Raw genomic sequence first — 22,789 nt, 5'->3', positions numbered from 1 at the left:
TGTGTCACAGAGTATTTATTTTACCACCATCCACTTTTTTTGATACTTTATTGCAACTGTTTTTACTGTGCATGATGAAAAAAAAAAAAATTACAAATCTCACTCATTCTGTGGATACACGTAAGCCATAGACAATATTTTTGGGTGAGTATTTTTTAGATTTTTCTTTTTAACAAACTCATTAATCTTTTCAAACAATTAAATGGAAATCTCCAATGTAGCCTTGTCTTTGCTGGGTACATGACTTCATACAAATTAAATAGAATTAAATTATACAGAATAACATTTACATTATGAACAGCGAGCCAAACCTTGACACAAAATTATGTACTATATTACCACCAACCCTCATACATGAGTGTGTGTATATATATATATATATAAAATTATATGTGTGTGTCTATTAATCATCCATGAATTTTTATAAATTTTTAAATAATTTGAGAATGCATTTTTTCATAACATTTTTATCCTATATCCTTGTTTTTAATTTTTTTTTACTGCTTTTTAAGCTTTAATCCCGCTGTGTCCCTAATTTCAAATAAATCATAAAAAAATTCGATTTTAACATTCATTTAATAGTGTACAAAATAATTCAACTGAAAAATATGACCGCATGAACATGTACACAGCCTTACAGTACATACATTCAATGCACCCGTTGTAAAAAGAAAAAAGAGGGGCATCTGTTTTTAACGATGTATCAAAATAAAACATGGGGAAAAAAAGTCCCACAAGAGACATAGCGGTAATTGTTTTCACAGAAAACACAATAGCTGACCCGCAGAATGCTTCATCATAATACTGACGTTCAAACCTCTTTTTTGAGGTTAAGATGGAGAGTTCAGAGGTCATTTTCTGGAACCGGCAGACTCATCTTTGATAATTATTTGCTCAAAGTAATGAGCTGCCCAGTCACAAAGCAGAGATAAACTTTAAGGTATCACGTACGAGGTCTTCATAATCTTTAGCACAATAGCTTAGTGGCTGCTGTGAGCAGGGGGGGAAGGCTTCCTCGCTTCTTTCGGATAAGGGATCATTCACCATTCTAGTTGTTCAAGCTCAATCAAAATCACTTGTGTAATATGATTTACCTTTTCTTGTTAAAGTGCTGCCAAAGAATCAGGCAAGAAGAAAACAACTGTTGAAAGGCAATTGGAGTAAACTGGAGGGAAATGTAAGAAGTTGAAGTAAGTTGCAGATGTAGACCGTGACCGGCAGACATGTGACAGTGGCAAAAGCTGTGAAGGTCTCAGTCGAGCTGTTAAAAACGGCCTCTTTAGTGATAGTCTCATTGGGGTCCGTCGATTGTAGGATCACGCCGCAGTGGTTTGATGAAAATGAAATGTAGAATATGGCAGAGGTGGCACAGTTCTGTTGTCAGCAAGCAGGAAGGTGCTGCAGCTTAATGTCCGTGCTGGTTGTTTGGGGGGAAGGGTGGTCCGTTTACACCGGGGTGGTAAAAAGCGCAGTTGCTCTCGTACCTGCAGTTTCCCTTCATCATGAAGTGGCGACAAACAGGCCGCATGGACATGTCTATTGGAGGAGAAAAAAAAATGTTTGAGCAACTAAGTGAAAATGCAGTGGGTATCTAGTTAAAAAAAGAAAAATAGCTCACATACCATTCATATTGTGTCCTCCTCTTGGACCTCCTCGTCCTCGGCCCCGGAAGCCGGGCTCTCCCCCTCGTCCCCTTCCTCCCCGGTGGAAATGTCCTCCCCGGTGGGGCCCTCCTCTCATGGTGTCGTCTCCCCAGTAGTTGCCGTTATCCCCGCGGCCTTGTCCAGGTGGCGGTCCCATCATGCGTGGGCCTCCGCCAGCGTTGAAAGGCGGCCCGTGGTTGTGAGGGGGGGGCGGGTGGTTAAAGCGGGGGCCTCCGGGGGGCATGTTGGGTGGGAAGCCGCTGTTCATGGGCATCTGCATGTGCATGTTGTTCATGTTGTTCATGGGACCGTGACCCAGCAGACTCGGGTTGGCTGGATGGACAAGAAACATTTAAAAAAAAAAAAAAAAAAAAGGTGAGTGAAAACAGACAATCATGAGTTTGGAAAATATTCTAGTAAGATCATTAATAAGTTCATTTGGGTTAAACAGCGTTTAACTAATGCACATTTTATTTTGTGATGGTCAAGAATGAATGCTAAAAAGGTACAGGATTTAGAGAATTGTGGAGGCGCATAAAACATTGTCGATAACATATTTGACTTAACTTCCCTTTCATGTAAACACTAAACAGTATATTTACAGAAAAAAGCCCAGACATTAAGTGGAAGGGTTGCTTGAATTTGATTAACTATGCGGGCTTATTAACTATTAAAAATATACTGAACAAAAATGTTTAGTGGAGTCTGGGCTGTAGAACATTTGACAAGCCTAACTACAAAGAACATTTGTGATCCAACAGGGGATGACGTGGCTTTACCTGGTGCAGGTCCCTGGTTCTGGTTCTGCGTCTGTTGAAGGGAACCGAGAAGTTGTTTGATCTTATCTGAGAAGTCGGGCTGCTTGATGAGGTCTTCAGTAGACTGGTTGTTTGAAGCACCCTAAAGATACACAGTGGTGATTAGTTACAATATAATCGCAATTTAAAAAAAAATAAAAAAGATGGAAAAAATATGTATTCTAAAAAGTGATGACTAATGAAACTTCAACTGGTGACAAAAGGCTACGCTATGACATTTAACCCAAACTGCCGAATAAAACGCATCTTGATTCAGGAATGCAACTGTGCTACCTTGGTATACTTGTTTCATATTGCCCAGAATTATTCAAGTTTTTGCTCAGATATTGGTTAAGCACATGAATGCTGAACTAATTTGACCACCACTTTTTTTTTTATTACATTTGATTTCATCTCAATGATACTCTTATTTGTTCATATTATTATTAGCATCAAGTGTGTTTTTGTGAATATTGCTGTTTTGTCAACTTAATTTTTTACATCTAATAAGTCGATGCAACCATTGCCTTCATGTTTAATATAAATAATAAATCAAATTTATTTTGGATGTATAAAATAGTGCATAGGACCTACGAAGCAGCATCGAATGAGTAAATCAAACAGATAGAAAGGCTTTATTTCACTGCGGACAAATGCTCCCAGTCTGCAGAAGTCATGTACCATGATAGACGAGAGCAGCTCCTGTACGTTGACAGCTGGTGTGACAGGATTGTTGGCAGTGTTTGTGGTCTGGGGGCTACGTGAATTGTTGTTAAGGTTGCCCATCAGGTTGGCGAGGACAGGTGGCAGTTTGGAGCTCTCATTTTGAGCCATGGCAGGAACCTGCTGTGATGTGTCCATAGGCTCAGCGTAGCTCTCATCTGGTATTGAGGAGTCCTAAAAGTACACCAGTCAAAAAAAGTGGTCATTTATGATAAAAAACAAAAAAGCAAGGGGGTGTGTTTAGAAATTTATACTAACCTCATCTAGGGGAATCAGTCGAGGGGGCATCGGTTCATAAGGCTCGGGGTCGGGTTCATGTGGACTGTCAGGCACACTAGTAAAAAGGACAACAAAAGACGACACCTTGGATGAAAACCACTCCTTAGTCCCAAATACACTCAACAAGTGCTTCAGAGAACCACCCCATAGGACAAAAATCAAGATAGGGAAACTCATTAAAAGGTAAACTAAAGAAGTGCTAATCATAAGTGCTTAGTGCTTGAGGTCCTACCTCTCTTTACTGAGGAAGATCTCTTGTAAGATGCCCATCTCACGGTCCCGCTGTGTAAGCTTTTCCTTGCTATTGGACCCAGGAATGACCAGACTGCCAGGCAATGTCAGTGGCCTGGGGAGTGTCCAGGGCACCCTCTCTTCCATAGTGTCATGAGAAAGCCGTCGAGCCATCTCAAATGTCTGCCTATCCATCATCAACTCCCGTTTGGCCGCCTCACCGAAGTCCTTGACCTTGTTGACGTTGACTAGCGGAGGGAATGAATAAGGTTAGTAATTTGTATTTCTGGGAGTTTGACACACTGAGCTACGGCATGTTTCATACCTCTCTCTGTCTCGTCGAGGTCAAAATAAAAGTAATGTTTGAGATTATCTTCCTGAGCCCAGTGAACAGTCTTCTTTTTCTTGCCCTTCTTTGTTAAGTCTTCTTCCCCGCGAGGTTCGGACAGAGAATTAGGCTTATCTCCTGAAAAATACACACACGACCATCAGTTACGCAATTTAAATTGGACTTGATGACACTTAATGTCAGAAAATGAAACATATACTGTCTTCTATTACATTTATTTGACTTCATAAGAGTCAAGCTCACCAGTGTCCATGGAGTCCGGGTCTTCAGAGGGCACGGGGGTGCCAGGCCGATCCGGCTCCTGATTTTCATCAAGCGTATTTGAAGAAATGGTCTCTGGAGATGTTGGTTTGGCCGAAGATGAGGAATACGTAGATGGTTTACTGTCAAATGGGTTTGTCTGAAAATAAAGGAGGAAAAGAAGTGAGATATAAGGAGAACGCAAGCACATTAGTTACTTAACTCTGTAACTACTTAATACAAATGTCAACTGAGCCAAATACACTGAAGGCCTTTCTAACTTCTAGGCACTTAAAGACAATTATTTATTGGGAATAGATACACAAAACTAAACATAAACTACACAAGTCATTGCAATTGGCCATCAATTTGCTGAATACCTACCTTGTTTGAGGTCGGGGACACAGCCTTGGTACTGGAAGGTGAACCAGCTGCAGCCTTCTTTTTCTTGATCTTGATACCAGGCACTGGAGCAGAGTTGAGCGCATCTAGGAAACCTGTGCACTCCATGGCTGCAGACATTAGGTCAAATTACAGTCAAAGGTTTGGACATGGACACACCCATCAGCAGGAAAAGACAGTGTGACCCATCATGAAATATTTCATTTATTTAAAACCACAGCTATTATTTTTATTATGAACTAAGTGAACTACATTTATCAAACAATATTTTGAATATATCTGTGTATTTTTGTGGTTAAGTGTACACTTACGTTGCGCTGGAATGATCTTGACTTTAATTTCTTTGGTAGCGTTGGATGGCGTATTTAGAGGTTTGTATTTCTTCTCCATTGGAGGATTATCAAATGGACCGGAACTGTTCAGAGTTTAAAAAAGGAGAGCATAATGTTACCACTCGCTAACCACTAGATGGCAGCAGAGAGCGAAATGCACGTCAACTGTGACGACACTGCGCTCATATTTATTCAGGTACGTTTCAGTACCTTAACCTCTTGAGGACTGGAGGCTTGATGTTGTACTTGTCACCCAGCTGGGGAGCAGCCGGGCTCTTCTTTGTGGGAGCAGGGTTTGGCGTGTCCATCTCTAGACCTACAAAACCATTTCATTTATTTAAAGGCATTTTTGCAATATGACGCAAAGTACATCAATTCTTTCAATGGCTTACCTATGGAGCGAATTTTTGCATGACTCGGTGCATGAGCTTTAGCCTTGTCTTTTTTCTTCTCCTCTTCTCCACTTTTGTCCTTCACCTCTCTGAGTGGAACCTTGCCATCTTCCTTCTTCTTCTTCTTATCTACACGTTGAGTATAGGGCATTGTAAGCTGATATTCAAAAGAAAGAGACTTTGATAAAACAGCAAAAGCAAACTGGCCTTACCGGCGGGGCTGCTGGCATTGCTCGACACACTCTGGGAGCGAATTGTTGCCATCCAGCCATCGACAAGCACCGACGCCAACTTCCTCAACTCTAAAATGAAAAGGAATGACATTTTGCATTGAGTCCCAACTCCTAAACTCATTCACTGCCATTGACGGCTCAAGACGTCAAGGATCCACTTTTTTATTTTTATTTATTTTTTACTAGGATGGTAGTGAACGAGCTAAAACAATATGCATGACAAAAGAGAAAACTCACCTTCAGTCTCTGCGCCTTTACACAGTTGCTTCACCAACTTGGCTGTGTTGTTCTGGAGAGAAAAAAAGCCATTTGGAACCTTAGCTACCCAACACAATACAATAAATCTGTACAGTATAATTCAACAAATGTTTTACAGTTACATTGATGCACATAACTGTATGTTTGACTATTTTGATTTTTTTTTCTTTATTAGAACTTGGAAGCCAATCAGTATATAAATAAACCGTACCTGTTTGAGATGATCCACTTTGAGAGGCAACTTCTGCAACGTGAGCAGAATAAGCTGCAGCAGAGGTGAATTGTTGGTGGTTTTGGAGTACGTGAGCCATGAGTTCAGCAGCCTGTAGCCACCAACTCTAATGAATCTAAATAAAGGTGAGACAATGTGTCAGTAATAAAAAAAGCACACATGAAGGTTCAAAGGAGTTGCTGATGGTGGGTAGCTAGTGTTTCAAAATATAAATATCAGTTCATCATTACTGTTCAGGTTTCAGCATTCAATTCACCTTTTGTAAATAAGACAATGATAGAGATCCGACATTAAATATGCACACTACCTACAGCAATAGTGGTTAGTTACCCTTTAACGTTTTTTTTTAGACCTTGCCTTAAAGCTGAAAATGCATGAATTGAAAGCATGAGTGGAACATTGTGTGATTACACCTCAGCTTCCACCACCATCATCATCAACCATAAATAAAAATATATAATCTCACCACAGAATTAATGAAGCTGCATCCAGAAGAGTAAAAACTCACCTATTGAGAACATCGTGCGATTTTGTATGAAGGAGGATGTTCAGGTACATGCACCGGCTGACCATCTTGGCAGATGCTTTCATTAGGCTGTACAGAAAATATATTAGTATGTTGTTTAATGTTAACGGGAGACATAAAAAAAAAAAAAAACAGCCTTAATTGCTCACCTAAACATCTTTGGGACTCCCTCCAAGCTGCAGAGTCCACCATCTTTCCCTAGTAGAACCTCTACACCCTTCAAAATCTCTTTGGGGTCCACCGGCACCCCCTCCATTTCTGAAAAACAAACCGCAAGGAATTAATACATGCGTCAGTAGGAGAAATGTGTACTGCCTGCTTGTTTTTTTTCTTCCTTTTTATATGACAGGGCATTAGTGTTATGATTACTGTTTTTTTTTTTTTTCTTGTTGCCTGAAATATAAATAAGGCTGCTCAACAGAACTGAATTCCATCCTTGCTATACATACGCGGAACAATGCTCAACGCGAAAGCTTTAAAATTGTAATCAGTCCACCTCACAACGTAAGACCACCCAAGAGTATCTCTCACTTTGCCACTATAGAGTACAATAAAATGTACCACAAAGGCAAGTGTTCCCACTAGACGGCACTCAGCTACACCAGCAAACACAAATCAGCAGCAGTCACTCCAGAAGAAATCATCATAGAAAATGACTCATCAGCATACAATTCTGCAAAAATAATAAGAAAAAAAACGTCCCGCCTCATACTTGAACGGTGTTGCACGCTGCCTGCACGACTTCAAGTTGCAGTGCCAGGAGCAGGACAGACGAGTGTCCTAGACCACCAGAATGTCTCCTCTCAGAACCTTGGAGGGCATTTGTACTCATATGTGCTTCTTTGTATAGAAATGTGCTTTCTATTTTACTAAACTACATTTAATGATATATTAGTGCAGCAACCCTATTTGTAGCCTACTGAAAGTATTTACACATCATCCACCGCTTATTTTATTTCTGCCATTTGAGAACACCACAAACGAAATAGTTTTTCATTTACATTTCATAATATACTAGTATGCAAACCCATCATTAGACAAACATCAGATGACAGATTTGCCAGTTATTCATAAATAATTAAGTTTAATAGCATTCGCAAGTCAAAATCACAGTGCAAAACTGCATCTGAACAGGAAACTTGACTAATCCTTATTACATAGGTATTTTGAAACCGTACAAATAAAATGCTTGCACTCACACTGTGTGTATTTTAAAATCACCTTATCTGATTGGTGTATGTCTTGAATAATCTGTACAATGTGGCTCATGGGACGCCTACAAAAAAATTCGAATTGCAAAAACATTAGATAGAGATCACTAAAAGGTAAAAACTATTTAATGTCTGGATTACTTTAGGAGTCTAGTTACCTTTAACAAGTGGGCTATAAATGTGTTACATAACTAAAATATACTGTATTACAAATGTTTGTTAAATTAAAACAACATTGTATTCTTATTTGCAAGGTATGAGCAGATTGGATTGTGCACTTTTTGTTCATGTTGATATAGCTCCTGCCACTATTGAGGTTAGTTCATAGGAAATGCCATGGTGTGAGGAATCAGTTAGGTCTTACCCGTTTAAATGTAGAAGAGGTTTTTTATAGTCTCAGAACTCCACAACACTGCAAATAATTCAAAGCCTGGAAGTGGCACAACTGTTACACATGTACACAAAATGTCAGTGTCAAACAACACCCGGCTACATTCTCTAATGAGAAAGAATTGTAAACAATAAAGTGGTGTATCACTGGTACATAACAGTAAACATAATAATTATATTCAACCACTAATAGCGCATCAGGATTGACAATATCGGGTTGCTAATTATTCCGGATTTTTTTTTTTTTTTGGGGGGTGGGGGTGACACTGTGCCTGAATTCCCCTGGTTACATAAATGCAGAAAAATTCCATCTGCAATTGAAAGGATCGAGGGGGAGGGGGAGTAAATTCATCCGCCAATGACAGCCCAGCGAGATTTAACCACTCCGACGCCAGACGACCGCACAAAGAAAACATGACGTTTAGGTTTTAACAGCGTACGAGCTGCGATTAACAAGACAAGCTGAAAAAGAACATTTACGCAGCGGCAAAAAAAATAAATTGCGGCTGCTTTACGGGTTTTAACAAAGAAAACTCCCAAATGTTCCGAAGAAAAATCCACCAGTCGGTTTATCAAGCCAATTGTCCACTACTTTGACAAGTCCGAATGTGTGTTTCGAAAAGACCACTTCGCTTCAGTCATCCCGCAATCTTTATCCACAGATTGCCCAGTGCAAGGTGCGGGGTTTGTGGAAGTCCCGTGCTATTTTCGTCAACGCAACACTGTGCTTCGTCAAACGTCCATCAATCCTCGGCCTAACGCAATCTTTATGTGTAGATTGCGATGTTTCAGTTCCGTGGAGCAGCCTCTACAAAACCCCGGCAGGCAAAAAAAAGTCCGATTTCATTGGTTATTCGTCTCCTAAACAAACACGGCAATCTTTATGATCAGATTGCTTATAGGTATCATTTATCGACTACAAATTTTATTAGCCCACCTCGTCTCACACACGAAGAAACGGAGACTTGTGTCACCGTTCACATTCACGTGTGAGCTCATGCTAAACAAAAGGCTAGGCTATGCTAAATTGCGACGGCCGCTAGCCAACTGTCGCAAGATAGCTAATGCGAATATTTTGGCTTTACATTAACAAGTCAACAGTATGCATTGAGATTCAAACTAAATGCCCTCAGCGTCTTAGTCATAACACATTGTGCTTTTCGGGCACTTATTTCGTTTATACAAAAAAAACATATCGTCAACTTTGATGGCTTTAATACCTGCTTCAAAATTTCTAATGGGTGGGGCTTGGGTAGCTAAAAGCTAGCCTTTTCCTTCAAGAACAAACTGGAGGCAAAAATAGTAATCAGATGTCCATTACTTGAAGAAAAAATATCAATTTGAGTGGTTGGTCGAAGTCCTCGACGGCTGAAACTTCAGGCAAACGAATTGAAACCTGGAAAGTACACAAGAAAAAAAACATCTTAGTTGGAAGTGAAAATTCATCCCAAAGCGTAATCTATTACATGCGTGTGTTTGTGTGAAAATTCTAGGGTGATTTCACCTTTAAAAACGACAAATATGTGCACGAATGTTTTGACGTCTTAACTTACCTTTGACCAAATCCAGGAATGAGCTAGAAGAGGAGGGACTTAGCTTTTATACGTAGTGACGTTTTTTACGTCACTGCAGCGTTTTTTCAGCCCTGGTATCGCCTCAAAATGGTTGACGAACGACCTCACCCTGTGTTCAAAGGCATAATGGCGACTCACGCAGTTTTTCGACAATTGCGTCAATATCCCATCAAATTACATCTGATAATTCACGTGTTTCGGTTCAGCATTGATAAAATTACATATATATGGAAGAAATTTCACATTTCACCGGAACGTTAACGTTCTCAAATACGTATATAGTAGTTGTTGTATGTCTTCAAAATGGCGTCTGCTTTATAACTGATACGCTATATCCGCATTCATAGGCGCACATAGTGAACGTGTTAAAAAGTACTAATCTGCTTCAAACAAGAAATAAAGACATATCAACGTGCGTTTCTGGGAGTAATTAGACATTTCAACGTGCGTTTATGGAAGTAATAAATGTATTTCCATAAATGTTTTCCCGCAAGCGATGACGTCATGGCTGTCAGCGAATGAGGCTCGACACACGTTGAGAACGCTGAAAAATAATGCAGTTGTGACTTGTTTGTTATATCGACCTTTGTTCCATACCGTAGTAAACAGGAAAGATGGAACAGAGCAAAGCAAAAAGGGGAGGTAGAGGCAATGGGACCTCGGTGTAGGATAGTTGATCAGATCAAAGGAAAGGAATGAGATGGCTAAATAAAAGGATTTAAAGGTTAATTCTAAACTAACATGGAAATAATAATGTAAAGATTGAATAGTGTGGGGAAAAAAGTAACATATATTAAAATATGTGTGGGCAAACAGGGGTGCGAGGGCAGATTAAAATTAGTGATAATGTCACGTTTTGGGTCTAGTTTAATAGATTATGGATGTGTGTCGTAAAGATTACGTAATTAAAAGCTCATTATATTATGGGAACGTAAGAAGATGGTAAATGTGAAAAATGTAACAAAATGGAATCAATTCAACATGTTATGGAGCATAAAAAGGGGAGTGAATTAAAGAGAAGCATGCCATTTAAAATAAGAATGTTGAGAAAACAAGCAAATGATAAAATCATTATACCTTTATTTGAATTCCTGAGGTTAACTGGATTAGATACTATAATGTATTAATATAATTACACCATAGACAAACTGTAGCAGGCTGTCATGCAGTAATCAAAACAGATCAATAGGTGGCGGTAATGTACTATCAAACGTTTGCAAACCACTGTTCAGGAAGAAACGGAAGTAGAATGACCTTTCACCTTCACGCATAAAGAAAAATGGCTGCCTCCTTCCCAAGTGTTGTCAGGGCAGTGTTTCGCATCCCTTCTATTTTATATCCACTGCGACAATGTCAGGTAATATATTAATGAACGTATTCTCTCCATACTATTGGTGCGTATTTTGACAGTCTGTTTATTCTTTAATTAGAAGTTTTCTATGTTAAGCAATAAACGAGGCTAATCAGTAGGCTAATCCGTTGCTAACAACGACATTCTGAAACTGTGAAAACAATCCCCCAAATAAAATATTATCACTATATTGTGTTTGTTTCCTCAAAATATATTAATTAAAATATATATTTATAATATATATTCATTCACATTCATCAAATTTTCACCCTATTTGTTTTCGTTGGGCACATTCTTTATGCCTTATAACACACACCCCCACACACACACACTTTTTAATTATTCATCCATTCCACAATTCATTTGTTTTACAGGGGATTTCTGTAAGAACGTGCCCATCTCTTCGTCCATTTGCACCTCCAAGCCACTCTTTCTGCCAAGCAGTGACACTCAATGATGAGGCTGTAACCCAGGAAACCGGGGCACTCTCTCGCTACAAAGAAAGGCCGTGGGATTATCTGGACAGTGAAGGTATTTGTCACAATGTGAGAGTGAGCCTTTTTTTTGCACACTTGTGCATACTTATCAATGAATCAAACCTCCCTGGCAGAGTACATTGAGAGGTATGGAACCAATCCAGTGTGGGCAGGTTACAGGAGGAACCACAAAGGAGGCATTCCCCCACAGAAGACTCGCAAGACCTGCATTGTAAAGTGTTTTTAATTTAGCTTTGAAGGGATGTTTAATTTTTGGTACACAGTGTCCAATAAAAGTCTCATAATTGTTGGGTTTGTTTAGAGAGGAGACAAGATATGTGGAAATCCCTGTCCAATATGTCGGGATGCAAACGTGATTATTCATCATCAGGTGGGTTGGTTGTAACTTTTTTGTTGTACTTCAGTGTTATTCTTGTGGTATCATTGCTTATAAAACAAATGCATTATTTCACAGAATGTGAAGCTATTGCAGCAGTTCATCAGCCCCCACACTGGTGTGGTGTATGATCCCACTCGTACTGGTCAGGCACAAGTGCATATTGTTAATAACATGTAGTGATGACTAAAAATCCTTAATTGGCTCACTGTTCTGATTTTCCCAGGTGTGTGTAGGAAGCAGCAGAAGAAGCTGACTGAGGCAATCAACACAGCTCGAGATCATGGTACGATATGTAATGTTCATAAATACATTTTAGGAAGTTGTAGATGAAGTAGACAAATAACACTCAGTGGTAGAAAGCTTGTCTTGCAACCCAGATGTGGGTTCGATCTGCTTTTTAAAGTGGGTTCTACAGCTTGCTCAAAGCTTATTGGTGGGATGCCAGCAATGTGTGCACTACACAAATGACTGACTACCAAGCGACCTTCGGAGGACCCATCTGTAATGTTGGCTGAATCAGAGGGAGAGGTGGGAATGTCATTGAGCCACTTAGGCAGTGATCGTGACATAATTAGCGTTGTATAGAGTCTGTCGCCATAAACCTTCATAGCAACATTCCACAGCTTCTGGTATCTGTTCAAACAACAGAAATATAGCATATGGTTTCAAAGAATTGCAGGTCCAGACTTATCAGATCAACATTTGTCGTTTCAGGCTTTCTTCCCTTTCAGATTCCCCATGTGGAATTTGCAGGTGAAGATTACTCCAATTGCCACGATGCTGTGGGTTTCACACCGCCTGCCCCGTCTTTAACGTCTGGTGACGACTGGTATACATGGTACGGTGAAATAACACCGGATGAGAAAGAAGTTGCTAAAGTCAGGAAGACTTATAAGGCTTATTTAAAGCCAGGAGTATGATGAACCAAGTACTACATGCTCACTTTGTTTATAGTCAATTAATCATCATCTGAATCTATTACATTGTATCATGGATGTGAATAGAAAACAATAAAACACAAAGGTGGGAAAAACTGGATTATTTTATTGTTTCTTAACCAACAAAGCATGATTTAAACTATTTTATCTTCCATATTTAAAAGCATAGGATGGCAGGGTTTGCACTCCATTATCTGGTCATTATGCAGAATATAGTCCAGAAAATAATGTTTAAGAAACCAGTCCAGATGATAGCGACATGTTCCTCCCACAACTGCTCTGGGGAATCACGGGTTAACCTTATTGACCATGGTCTCGCCGAGGGACTCCAGAACTTCCCGCTTGTAGTCATCAAAGTCGCCGTCGATCTGGTTGATTGAGCAATGCTCCACCACCCACAGCTGGCATTGCGTTTCCGTGATCAGACGGGCATCGTGACTCACTATGATCACAGCTGGGCAGAGGAGGAGGACACGCTGATGGTTATGAAGATGCATTTATCAACCTTTTGTGACAGCAGTACCTTTACAGAGTTTGATTAACATCTCCATTGTTTCATTTGCACTGCACATGGTCACTTGAGTGAAAAGGGAAAACAAGAAGCTAATGTACTTTGAGGCAACTATTAAACAAGATTTGTTTCATTAACGGTGAGTAAACGATTAGGTTGACAACCTTTTTCCTCCATTTCGACATGATCTGTCATAGCTAAACATCAGAAATCAGAAATCCCTTTATTGTCATTGTCCTCAAGTGTGCAACGAGATTAGAGAGCTCCCCTCTCCAGTGCAATACAACAATAATTCAGTTAAATATATAAATGAGATAAGAGAATAAATAGTGAGATGGAAAATAATACGAAATAGGATATATAAAAACACATCACGTCGCTGTTCTGCAAGGTAAGGGTGGTCGTGTGTGTGTGTGTGAGAGAGTTGAGAGCGGCTCTTTGGTGACGAAATCATGACAAGAACCTGACACCTAACATCTGGAACCCGTTTTACCTTTGAAGAAGTACATTAATTTTTGCATTTTCACTGGTTTTAAAGTCATAACATTCTTAGTATTTGTCACAGGGAAATATGAAATGTTCGAGCTGGCATTAGTGCAGTCCTAGAATGAAATACACACTACTACTGTGCTGTATCCAATGCTGTACTTAAATATTGACCAATGCTGTATTTCGTTTATCATTGCAGTACTTTTACCATTCCAGTACTTTTATCATTGCAGTATTTTCTATCATTGCAGTATTTTTTTTTTTATCTGTGCTGTACTCTTACCATTACAGTACTTTTATCATTGCAGTATTTTCTATCATTTCAGTATTTTTTTTTATCATTGCAGTGTTTTTATTTATTTCCCCTCTATACCATGGACTAATATTAGAATCAGAATCAGAAATCCCTTTATTGTCATTGTACTCAAGTGTGCAACGAGATTAGAGATCTTAGGAGTGTTTCCTTACACTTGTATATGTTGTGGGATGTAAGTGTGTATATACATTGGGATCTGTGTATATACGTATATACTGTGTATATTTGCATTCTTTTTATGAATGTCTGCTGCTAATGTTATACATTAATGGCTACATTACGCCGCCGCCTCTGTGTGATCTATATCTTTGCTGCTGTAACTGCAAATTTCCCCATTCGGGGACTATTAAAGGACATCTTCATCTTTATCTTTTGTTTTCCTGAAAATGCTGGCCTTGTGCGAGCCAATACACTTTAAAATATTCACACATACCCAGCAAAGCGTGGATGCAATTCACGCTGTGATTAAGTAATTTTATTTTTTTTACTTGTTTAATCGTTAAGGTGTTTCTATTTTCTTAATATGGTACTATTTTGCCAAAATTATGAAAAGTCTTATTAAATAAACATCTACTCTAGTACTGATTAGAAAAAGTGACTAATAACCTTTTTGAATTTTTGTTGACAAAAACTATTCACATGGAAATTACGATTAATAGGCATTTTTCATCCAAAAGCCCAAGACTAAAACTAAAATGGCCACCAAAAATAACACCGGAAAGACAATTGATTTACAATGGATTGTGTTTTTACCAAATTACAATGCAAAACACTAACAAGAACGATGCAGACACTACCAGTGAACAAACCACGTTTGAGTCCTGAATCAAAATTTTAAATAAAAATTATTGGGACACCTACAAAGCGAATACAAACATTGGTATTATTCCCACTCACCAACCAACCAACCATTTGTACACAAGCAATTCAAATCAGTTTTCCATAATATGTCCCCGGCACATAGTCCACATACCTCCTTTGTATTCATTGATGGCTTCTGATAAAGCGTCAATGGACTCAATATCCAGATTGTTAGTGGGTTCATCCTGTAAGAGCAGATAGGCAAACATTTCAGTTTGTGGCGCAACAATAGATTTTAAAGGCTGGCTCAGTTACGCGGTTGAAATCAGCCTGGCCTCAAGGGTAAACTGTAATCTCATTACATGACCGAATAAGATTACAAGATACTGCACCCGTATAAATATCTAACACTCTTTTCTTATTTTAGCCAAAGAGGACTTGTACTATCAACCACTAGTGATGGGAAAATGAAGCTTCAAATTTGCTTCATGAACCAGTTGTTGTATTTTTGAGTCCTGTAGATGGCACAGTTGGTTTAAATAAAGGGTTTAAAAAATGGCAAGTCAGTGAGCATTCAGGCCAATATTGAAGAGAGAGTGCCTTCTACAGGAGTCCAAAAATACTACAACTGGTTCATGAAGCAGATTTGAAGCTTCGGTTACCTCTCACTATCAACCACTGTTATTTGAATTCAAGTAGTTTGAGTGATTACATCACTCATGATTGCAATCCTTCTCAAATAAAAACAACAACGCACTGTGATGTCATTTTCAGTCGACACAAGCACAAAATGATTCAGAATATCGAGTTTAGACGAGTAGGGCCGCATATAATTTAGAATTGCAAAACATGACGGTTGGTCATGCATTTGGCGGAAAGATAATGCCCATATCATCTTAATTCACTATAGCTTACCAAGATTAGGACATCCGGCTGGCGGCAGGAAAGTTCAGCAAACACAACTCTAGCTTTCTGACCACCTATTAGAAAACAACAAACCATCAGAGCATTTCTGTATACGAGTGAACAAGGACGACAAAGTAATATAAAAATAACAACTACGCAGTCAGAGAATTATCAATGAAGGCAAATGAGTGTGTTAGGTTTCAAATGCACGATCAATACCGGACAGTTTTGAGATCTGAATGGTGTGGGCGTGGCTCTCCAGGCCAAAACGACCCAGGCACTTCCTGCCATCTTGGTAGGGGAGGTTGAAGTTCCTCATCAGGTACTCGGTGGGGTTCTCCTCCATGTTCAACTGGTCTGCGTACTGCTGGTTGAAGAAGCCGATTTTCTGCAAGCAATAAGAACGCAGTTAAACCGTAAAAATAGACGTCTGGGAATAATAAATAGCATTTATTAACTTTTGTATTTTTCAGTTGGTTTGTATAGGTCTTGAACAATATTATGATTATTATTTCCAATACATAAGTAGTAGAAATGTAAATCTCAACCGCAAATAATTACTGACACTTACCAATCGATGATTCTTCCTCATCTCACCTTTATTCTGTAAAACACAAATAAGCGTCACTCATCAATTACTACCTAATTAAACTTCAACAAAAATCTAAATACATACAGGATTTAGCTTCCCGTTGAGCAGCAACAGCAATGTACTCTTCCCAACACCATTTGGGCCAACTATACAAACTGGAAGGAGGTGTCAGAAAGAAGAATGAAAGTTGTCATCGGAATGTCTGGATGCAACAACGTGTAAAATGATTTAAAGAGCAGATAGCCCAGATTAAGAAAAAAAATAATCCAATAATTAAATGAAAAACCTACTGGAATCTCTTTTTACTTTTTTTTCCCCACAGTCTTTCACACCCACACAATTTAAACAAATTCTAAATAATACTATAAATTGTCATTAGGTATATTTAGACAGACAATCTTAAAATTGTAATTAGCGGGATTTATTTGTTATTTTTTCAAAATTAAATAAATTAGCAAAAAGTCACTGCAATCTTACTTCTGGATTCCAAGTCAATTCCAAAGTCTACATTCTTGAAGAGTGGCTTTTGAGTATCGTAGCCGAAATCAACACCTAGAAGGAAAAAAAAACAAAACAATTATGGTATTATATTTGTACTCCTGCACATTCAATATCCGTCTCGTATATCTAAATACAGAAATTGTACAAAGAGTAATGTCAGTTTATTTTAAATCTTAAACCTGCAAATTCAACGTGTCATGTGCAAAAGACACCCCAAGGAATTCTGTCTTACTGTGCAAGCCCAGAATGGGTGGCGAAAGAGGAGGAGGATTTGGAAAGGTGAACTTGACGGTGTATTCTTTGGGCCTCTTCAGTAGCTCTGTGGTCTCTTGGCTCGCCTCCTCCTGACCTCCCTTCTTCTTGCCTTTCTGTTGTTTTCTCGTCAGCACTTCTTTCGTCTGCTTCTCCTGAAAGCAACGTTAAAAGTAAACGTGTAAGACAGATACAGTAAAAGCACTCGGCGAGGTGGGCAGCCCCAAACTCACGGCCTGTTTGGTGGACTTGCCACCAGCCTTCAGATCCTTAAGTTTCTTCTCCTGCTTGTCGTACTGTTTCTGGAGCTCCTTTTGCTTCTGGACGTACATCTTTTTGAAGGTCACTATAAAAAAAAAAAAAAAATTTAAAAAAAAATTGCTGCTTGTTTCAGCACCCCAGCTAATTCAATTGATATGTACGATAATTTTAAAGACTTACAGTAATTCCCTCTGTAATAGTACAGCTTCTGGTTGTCCAAGTGCATGATGTCAGTACACACGTCATCAAGGAAACTTTGGTCGTGGGAAACTATGAGCAGAGTCTTTTTCCAGCCTTGAAGGTAGCTGCAAGGAATAGAAGATAATGTATGAACAGAAATGAGGAGCCTTGTTAAAAATTAAAACTTAAGCGTCTTGCAAGGTATTCGTGCCGGTTTCTATTTGACTGAGTTCTATTCTACTCTACATATATTCAAAATGTGTAAAAAAATGGATTTTTATTTATTTATTTGATTACTTGTTGAGCCAGATGACAGCATTCAGGTCCAGGTGGTTGGTGGGTTCATCAAGCATCAGCAAGGTGGGTTCCATGAACAGAGCCCTGCGGGTGTGATCAATGAGGAATAAATCTTCACAAGTCAAATACTCATCAGTTTCCAACAAGTGAGTTAAGGTCAACCTGGCCAGCGAAACTCTCATCCTCCAACCTCCGGAGAACCTTTTGGTGGGTCTGTTCTGCATCTCGGGGGTAAATGACAAGCCAGCCAATATTCTTCTCGCCCTGGCCTCAGCTGCTGCAGCTCCAATCGCTCTAAGCTCCTCATAAACCTGAAAGACGAAACAACCAGATTAGTTCAAACTGATTTCGAGACGTACAATAACTGCGAATGCAAATTTGTAATCACCTTGTCTAATCTTTCTGCCACGCTGTCCTCTCCGTTCTCCAGGCGAGCCTGAAGCTGCTTCTCCTCCTGCAGCAGCTTCAGACGGCGGGTGTCGGCCTTCAGCACTGCTTGAACTGCCGGCGTGTCATCGGCCACCACCTCTGATTGCACACGTAAACATAAGCATGTGTGAATGGAACTAAGCAAATTGCTTTAAAATCAATCAATAAATAAATGGCAGAGAGAACATTCTTACCTTGCTCACAAAGCAGCACGTCAATGTTGGGGGGAATGCTCAGCGCTCTGTTGGCTATGTGCTTCAACAATGTGGTCTTCCCTTTGCTGGAAGTAAACATGGCTCAAACTATTTTATTTTATTTTCTACAATATGCACATGCACCTGCCACAAAACAAAACCCATGTCCCAAATTTGACAATAAACAAATAATTTGAATTTACCCATTTGGTCCAACCAAACCATATCTTCTGCCCGCCACGATAAGGAGATCAGCGTTGACAAAAAGCTCTTTGCCGTGAGCAGAAATGCTGAACCTTTCCAGCTACACGACACAGAAAATGACTGAGTTACTTTAGAAAGTAAATGATTTCAGCATTCGTAAAGCAGAGACTAACCTTGATATCAGAAGCGTTCTCTAGCATGGCCTGTCTGGAGGACATTTCAGCTTGGGAAACTGAGAAATCTCCCTCCAAGGCACTTTGGGCACGGAGGCTCGCCACTTGACGCTCATACTCCATCTATAAACAAAAAAGACGCATTAGAATCTAACGAATAATATTTTTCCCAATCAAATACTATACCCTCTATGTTGAGATATTTCACATTGACGGGATGCTCCAACATATTTTAACTTAATTCACCAGTTTTTTCTTCTTCTTTTTTTCCTTCTTGCTAAGGTTGGAAAAGGGGTCATCCTCTTGTTGCTGTTTGGCCTGCTCGGCAATGACATCTTCAGCACTCTGGTTTGACGTAGACAAAGGTTCAGAAACAGACCCAGAAAAAAGAAAGAGCCGAAATGACCTAAAGCGCATACGAACCATCATCATGTCATCCGCGTCGCTGTTGTCACCCTCGTCTTCTTCGTGGCGCGATTCCTCAGCAGGTGTCTTTTTCTGCAGGGATGTTTGACAATGAGTTTAATCGTAACTTAATGGCAAATTAATGAAAACTAAAATGGGAGATAGGAACATTACATACAACTGCTTTCATTTTGTCCTTTGGCTTCTCATCCTCATCATTTTCTAGCAACTAGAAAGGAAAGTGTATGCAAAAAAACTTTTGTTAGCCAGAATTAGCAGGAAAGGGAAAAAATACAAAGAAGATAGAAAAGAGTGAACTGAGAAGAAATTTATATCAGAAAACACCGAAACAGAAGACACCGCAAAGCACCCACCTGCACCTTAGATTTAGCTTTATCTTTTTTCTTGCCCTTCTCAGCCTCCTGTATGCAAGATGCACAAACTGTAGAGTTATACTCCGGAAATGATGATGACAATTTGCAATACATTTACAAACGCATGATCAAAATCTATTTTAAATCATTCACTACCAGCCGAGTAAAAAAAAAAAAATGGATCTTTGACGTCTTCAGCCGTCAATGGCAGTAAATGAGTTAAAAACACCTCTCTTTTGGTCGGGATCTCATGCATGTTCATCTAGCTTCAAACTCAAATACTAGAAAATATAGTTCACAAGGCATGAAATATATATTTTCCTTAGCGGATCAATTTGCGAATTAATAACTTAATTTGTGGAGCAACTTTCTAATTTTGTAAACAATAATAGATATTTGAAGCCGATATTCATTTGCAGATAGTAAGCACAATTATGTTTGTAAAAATGAGACGAAACGGGTCGGGGGACGACAAGTTTTTAAAATAAGGCGGAGGGTTGAGGCCGCAAGGGAAGCGAGATAGCGGCCACAGAGCGAGGGACTGACGGCAAAAAACGGCCAAGTGCCCAGCTCTGGTAAAAATTAAATGAAAAAAATCTCACGTAACAGCATCTGAAGAGCAACATGGTACCTTTTTTTTATCTTCCTCATCCAAATCGGAGTTGTCTTCCTCATCACTAATACTCTGGCCGAGAGCTGCAAAAATGTTAGCACCCTGAGGACGACACAAATGCTTTATACAGCCGGCATGTGAAGAATCATTGGCAACGGTTGCTGGTAACAGACCTTGTTCTTCTTGTTTCCTTTTTTGGGGGCGACAACTGAAAGGAAAAAAAAAAAGGCACTTTGTTTACCAACTGTGATGAATAAATCGGACGGAACAACTCGCTCACCATTCTTCCTACCAGGCTCATCTTTCTCGTCACTAGCTTGCACTGAGAGCGTTTTTAGCTTCAGCATAACATCTTCATCGCTGTCATTGCCTGCATCTCCACCTTTTCCTTTCCGGCGGTCCTTTTTCTTTTTATGGGGCTGAAAAGACAGAATTGAGAACACGAGTTGCTTAAATACAGAACACAGATGCACTGACCCCAGTTAAAGGCACAAAGGAATCAACGGCCGAAAACCGACAAGAACATTTAGAAGATATTACATAAGTATAGATCACCTGTTTTGCATCTTTCGCAGGGACCTCAACTTCCTTCTCAGGTCTGTCCTCTGTCTGGAGTTCCTCAAAAAACTGAAGGAAAACCAAATTAAGTGAATCCAAGTGTGACAATTGTCAGCGATGAAACTTTAAATAGCAAGATTGACACTTTGAGAAGTACTCACACTTTTTTTCCCCTTTTTATCTTTCTTCCCCTTTTTCACTGCTTTTTCTGTGGAGTGAAAGAGCATTGGATCTCAAAATGGGGAAAACTTGTGAAATCACATGTTAGAAATTAGGTCAGTCTATCAGAAAAATAGAAACAGCAAATTGTCTCGGTACTTGTAAAGGTATTTTAATAGCTAACATTACCGTAGTTTTCAGAAAAAGACCAGGTACAGTTCAATAGATTTGAATCAATAAATTTGAACTAATTCACAAGTTAAGTTCAAAAAGTAGTTTTCTTATGTAATATTGTGAAAACATGAACTATTTCACTTCATCAATGCATTTCAATGGACATCTATTGAAGATCTGTATTTCTAACACCATAATTCAACAACGGTAGGCTCGGACTTGTTAGTGTTTTCAACTTGTGACAAAAAAAAGACGAAACAAGAGAGGGATATGGTCAACTGATGTTAAAAATTAGAATTTTGGGGTCTGAAAGGTGCAAAATACAACACAGGAGCTGCATAGAAAAAAGTAAAGTAAGTAAATTATTCGCCATCCTTATGAGATTTGTTTAAAGTTGTGGTTCCAAGAAGTATTTGTGGCAAATGTGTCATCCTAAAAATCTGATGGCATTAAACTTTGCTACATTTTTTTTTTCTTCAACTTAGTATGGGCACTTTTAAGAGGACAACTGTTTTCTGTGCACAGAAAAAAAAACATTGTATAGAGTTTACTCTAAATTACCGGTAACACTTTTGGAAATGGGGAGTTTTCAGAGTTTGTATTTTAATCTAGTAAGTGAGTTGAAATAGCCTTGATGAGCCTTTTTATTGCAAAAATGTCGATTTTTTTTTTACAGGGGAACCAGTTTCGTGTGCAGGCTTTATTGTCTTAAACAACACAACTATGAATGTCCGTGCTCTTGACAGCATTGCATCATTTTCATGACTCGACAGAAGCGTCACTGCCAACGTCAGTTTAATGCTCAACTCAACATATTTAGTGTGATACAAATAGGAACTTATACAACCTCGGCGATTTAAGCAGGTTTGGCTCATTTCATGATTAATAAAGGCATTTAAAGCTAGTTTCAAAGTTAACGATTCATTAATGATGCTAATTCGGTTGAATTGATCACATCCCCAAATTATTCAGATTGGAAAGATCATTTCTTACGATAGATACATACCACTGCTTGCACTAACAAGTAAATATTTGACGTTCAAGTTGTTAAATTGATAGTTTAAGCTACCGCCACCGGCTGCTAGCTTGGCGACCAAGCCCACCCTAATGACTAATTTATCTGACCTGTTGTCGGGGGATCTTCATCGCCCACCCACTCTGCTTCTTCTTTCCCTTTCTTTGGCATTTTGTTTCGTAAACTGACAATTTAATCGAAAGTCGTAAGCAAAACCGGTATCAGAGCCAATAGATGTCATGCGGCCCAGTAGAGTGAAGATACTTCTTCTTCGGCGTCTGCCTTTTCTTCTTCGGTGGTCAACAAACCAGGGTAATGCTGCATTAGTGCTCTCAGCTCAACTGGAGTGTGAATTGCAAGAAACATGCTTTGAGGAGGAAAAAAAAACAAAAAACAAATATCGGGCAT

General features: G+C 39.2%; 3 protein-coding genes across 9 annotated transcripts; 1 reads left to right on the top strand and 2 right to left on the bottom strand.

The window, feature by feature from the left end:
- Positions 1-557: 557 nt before the first annotated feature.
- Positions 558-9,792, bottom strand: ppp1r10 (protein phosphatase 1, regulatory subunit 10). Its single transcript, XM_088319387.1, has 18 exons — positions 9,459-9,792; positions 6,787-6,895; positions 6,620-6,706; positions 6,091-6,226; positions 5,859-5,910; positions 5,601-5,690; positions 5,389-5,517; positions 5,207-5,312; positions 4,976-5,079; positions 4,647-4,774; positions 4,266-4,422; positions 3,999-4,139; positions 3,675-3,921; positions 3,422-3,497; positions 3,122-3,337; positions 2,423-2,543; positions 1,623-1,976; positions 558-1,536 (listed from the first exon to the last, which is right to left on the bottom strand). Exons 2-18 carry the CDS (start codon positions 6,891-6,893, stop codon positions 1,406-1,408), a joined length of 2,382 nt encoding a protein of 793 aa, XP_088175513.1. The 5' UTR covers positions 6,894-6,895; positions 9,459-9,792; the 3' UTR covers positions 558-1,405.
- Positions 9,793-11,051: 1,259 nt separating this feature from the next.
- On the top strand, positions 11,052-13,070 carry mrps18b (mitochondrial ribosomal protein S18B). Its single transcript, XM_088319335.1, has 7 exons — positions 11,052-11,169; positions 11,538-11,694; positions 11,774-11,871; positions 11,962-12,030; positions 12,115-12,181; positions 12,263-12,322; positions 12,754-13,070. The coding sequence occupies exons 1-7, from the start codon at positions 11,092-11,094 to the stop codon at positions 12,957-12,959; spliced, it is 735 nt and encodes a 244-aa protein (XP_088175461.1). The 5' UTR covers positions 11,052-11,091; the 3' UTR covers positions 12,960-13,070.
- abcf1 (ATP binding cassette subfamily F member 1) lies at positions 13,064-22,716 on the bottom strand. 7 transcript variants are annotated; one of them, XM_088319328.1, is made up of 26 exons: positions 22,492-22,715; positions 21,195-21,241; positions 21,031-21,102; positions 20,756-20,894; positions 20,649-20,683; positions 20,494-20,577; positions 19,869-19,910; positions 19,667-19,717; positions 19,507-19,581; positions 19,330-19,428; positions 19,084-19,206; positions 18,910-19,010; positions 18,707-18,792; positions 18,472-18,611; positions 18,246-18,394; positions 18,084-18,167; positions 17,787-17,911; positions 17,579-17,691; positions 17,326-17,500; positions 17,070-17,144; positions 16,677-16,747; positions 16,572-16,604; positions 16,220-16,388; positions 16,010-16,074; positions 15,267-15,339; positions 13,064-13,431 (listed from the first exon to the last, which is right to left on the bottom strand). In XM_088319328.1, the coding sequence occupies exons 1-26, from the start codon at positions 22,550-22,552 to the stop codon at positions 13,265-13,267; spliced, it is 2,454 nt and encodes an 817-aa protein (XP_088175454.1). In that variant the 5' UTR covers positions 22,553-22,715; the 3' UTR covers positions 13,064-13,264. The 7 variants fall into 7 exon arrangements, with proteins under 7 accessions (XP_088175454.1, XP_088175455.1, XP_088175453.1 ...); XM_088319329.1 differs by having other exon boundaries at positions 19,863-19,910; positions 20,768-20,894; XM_088319327.1 differs by having other exon boundaries at positions 19,863-19,910; positions 22,492-22,714.
- Positions 22,717-22,789: the final 73 nt, after the last annotated feature.

Source organism: Idiotropiscis lumnitzeri, chromosome 16 (assembly GCF_059441095.1).
Source record: "Idiotropiscis lumnitzeri isolate Australia: NSW breed Sydney's pygmy pipehorse chromosome 16, RoL_Ilum_1.0, whole genome shotgun sequence".
In the NCBI taxonomy this organism is placed as follows: Eukaryota; Metazoa; Chordata; class Actinopteri; order Syngnathiformes; family Syngnathidae; genus Idiotropiscis; species Idiotropiscis lumnitzeri.
This window is presented reverse-complemented; position numbering and strand designations above follow the sequence as displayed.

Excerpts from the sequence above, each read along its gene's own strand:
- ppp1r10 (XM_088319387.1), bottom strand. The coding sequence starts at position 6,893 with ATGGAGGGGGTGCCGGTGGACCCCAAAGAGATTTTGAAGGGTGTAGAG. Across the intron at positions 5,911-6,090 it reads AAGTGGATCATCTCAAACAG|AACAACACAGCCAAGTTGGT; the intron begins GTACGGTTTATT and ends TTTTCTCTCCAG. Across the intron at positions 5,518-5,600 it reads CAATGCCAGCAGCCCCGCCG|ATAAGAAGAAGAAGAAGGAA; the intron begins GTAAGGCCAGTT and ends CTCAACGTGTAG.
- mrps18b (XM_088319335.1), top strand. The coding sequence starts at position 11,092 with ATGGCTGCCTCCTTCCCAAGTGTTGTCAGGGCAGTGTTTCGCATCCCT. Across the intron at positions 11,170-11,537 it reads ATCCACTGCGACAATGTCAG|GGGATTTCTGTAAGAACGTG; the intron begins GTAATATATTAA and ends TTTGTTTTACAG. Across the intron at positions 11,872-11,961 it reads AGACTCGCAAGACCTGCATT|AGAGGAGACAAGATATGTGG; the intron begins GTAAAGTGTTTT and ends GGGTTTGTTTAG.
- abcf1 (XM_088319327.1), bottom strand. The coding sequence starts at position 22,552 with ATGCCAAAGAAAGGGAAAGAAGAAGCAGAGTGGGTGGGCGATGAAGAT. Across the intron at positions 19,911-20,493 it reads ATGAGGAAGATAAAAAAAAG|GAGGCTGAGAAGGGCAAGAA; the intron begins GTACCATGTTGC and ends TCTTGCATACAG. Across the intron at positions 16,075-16,219 it reads TCAGATCTCAAAACTGTCCG|GTGGTCAGAAAGCTAGAGTT; the intron begins GTATTGATCGTG and ends GTTTTCTAATAG.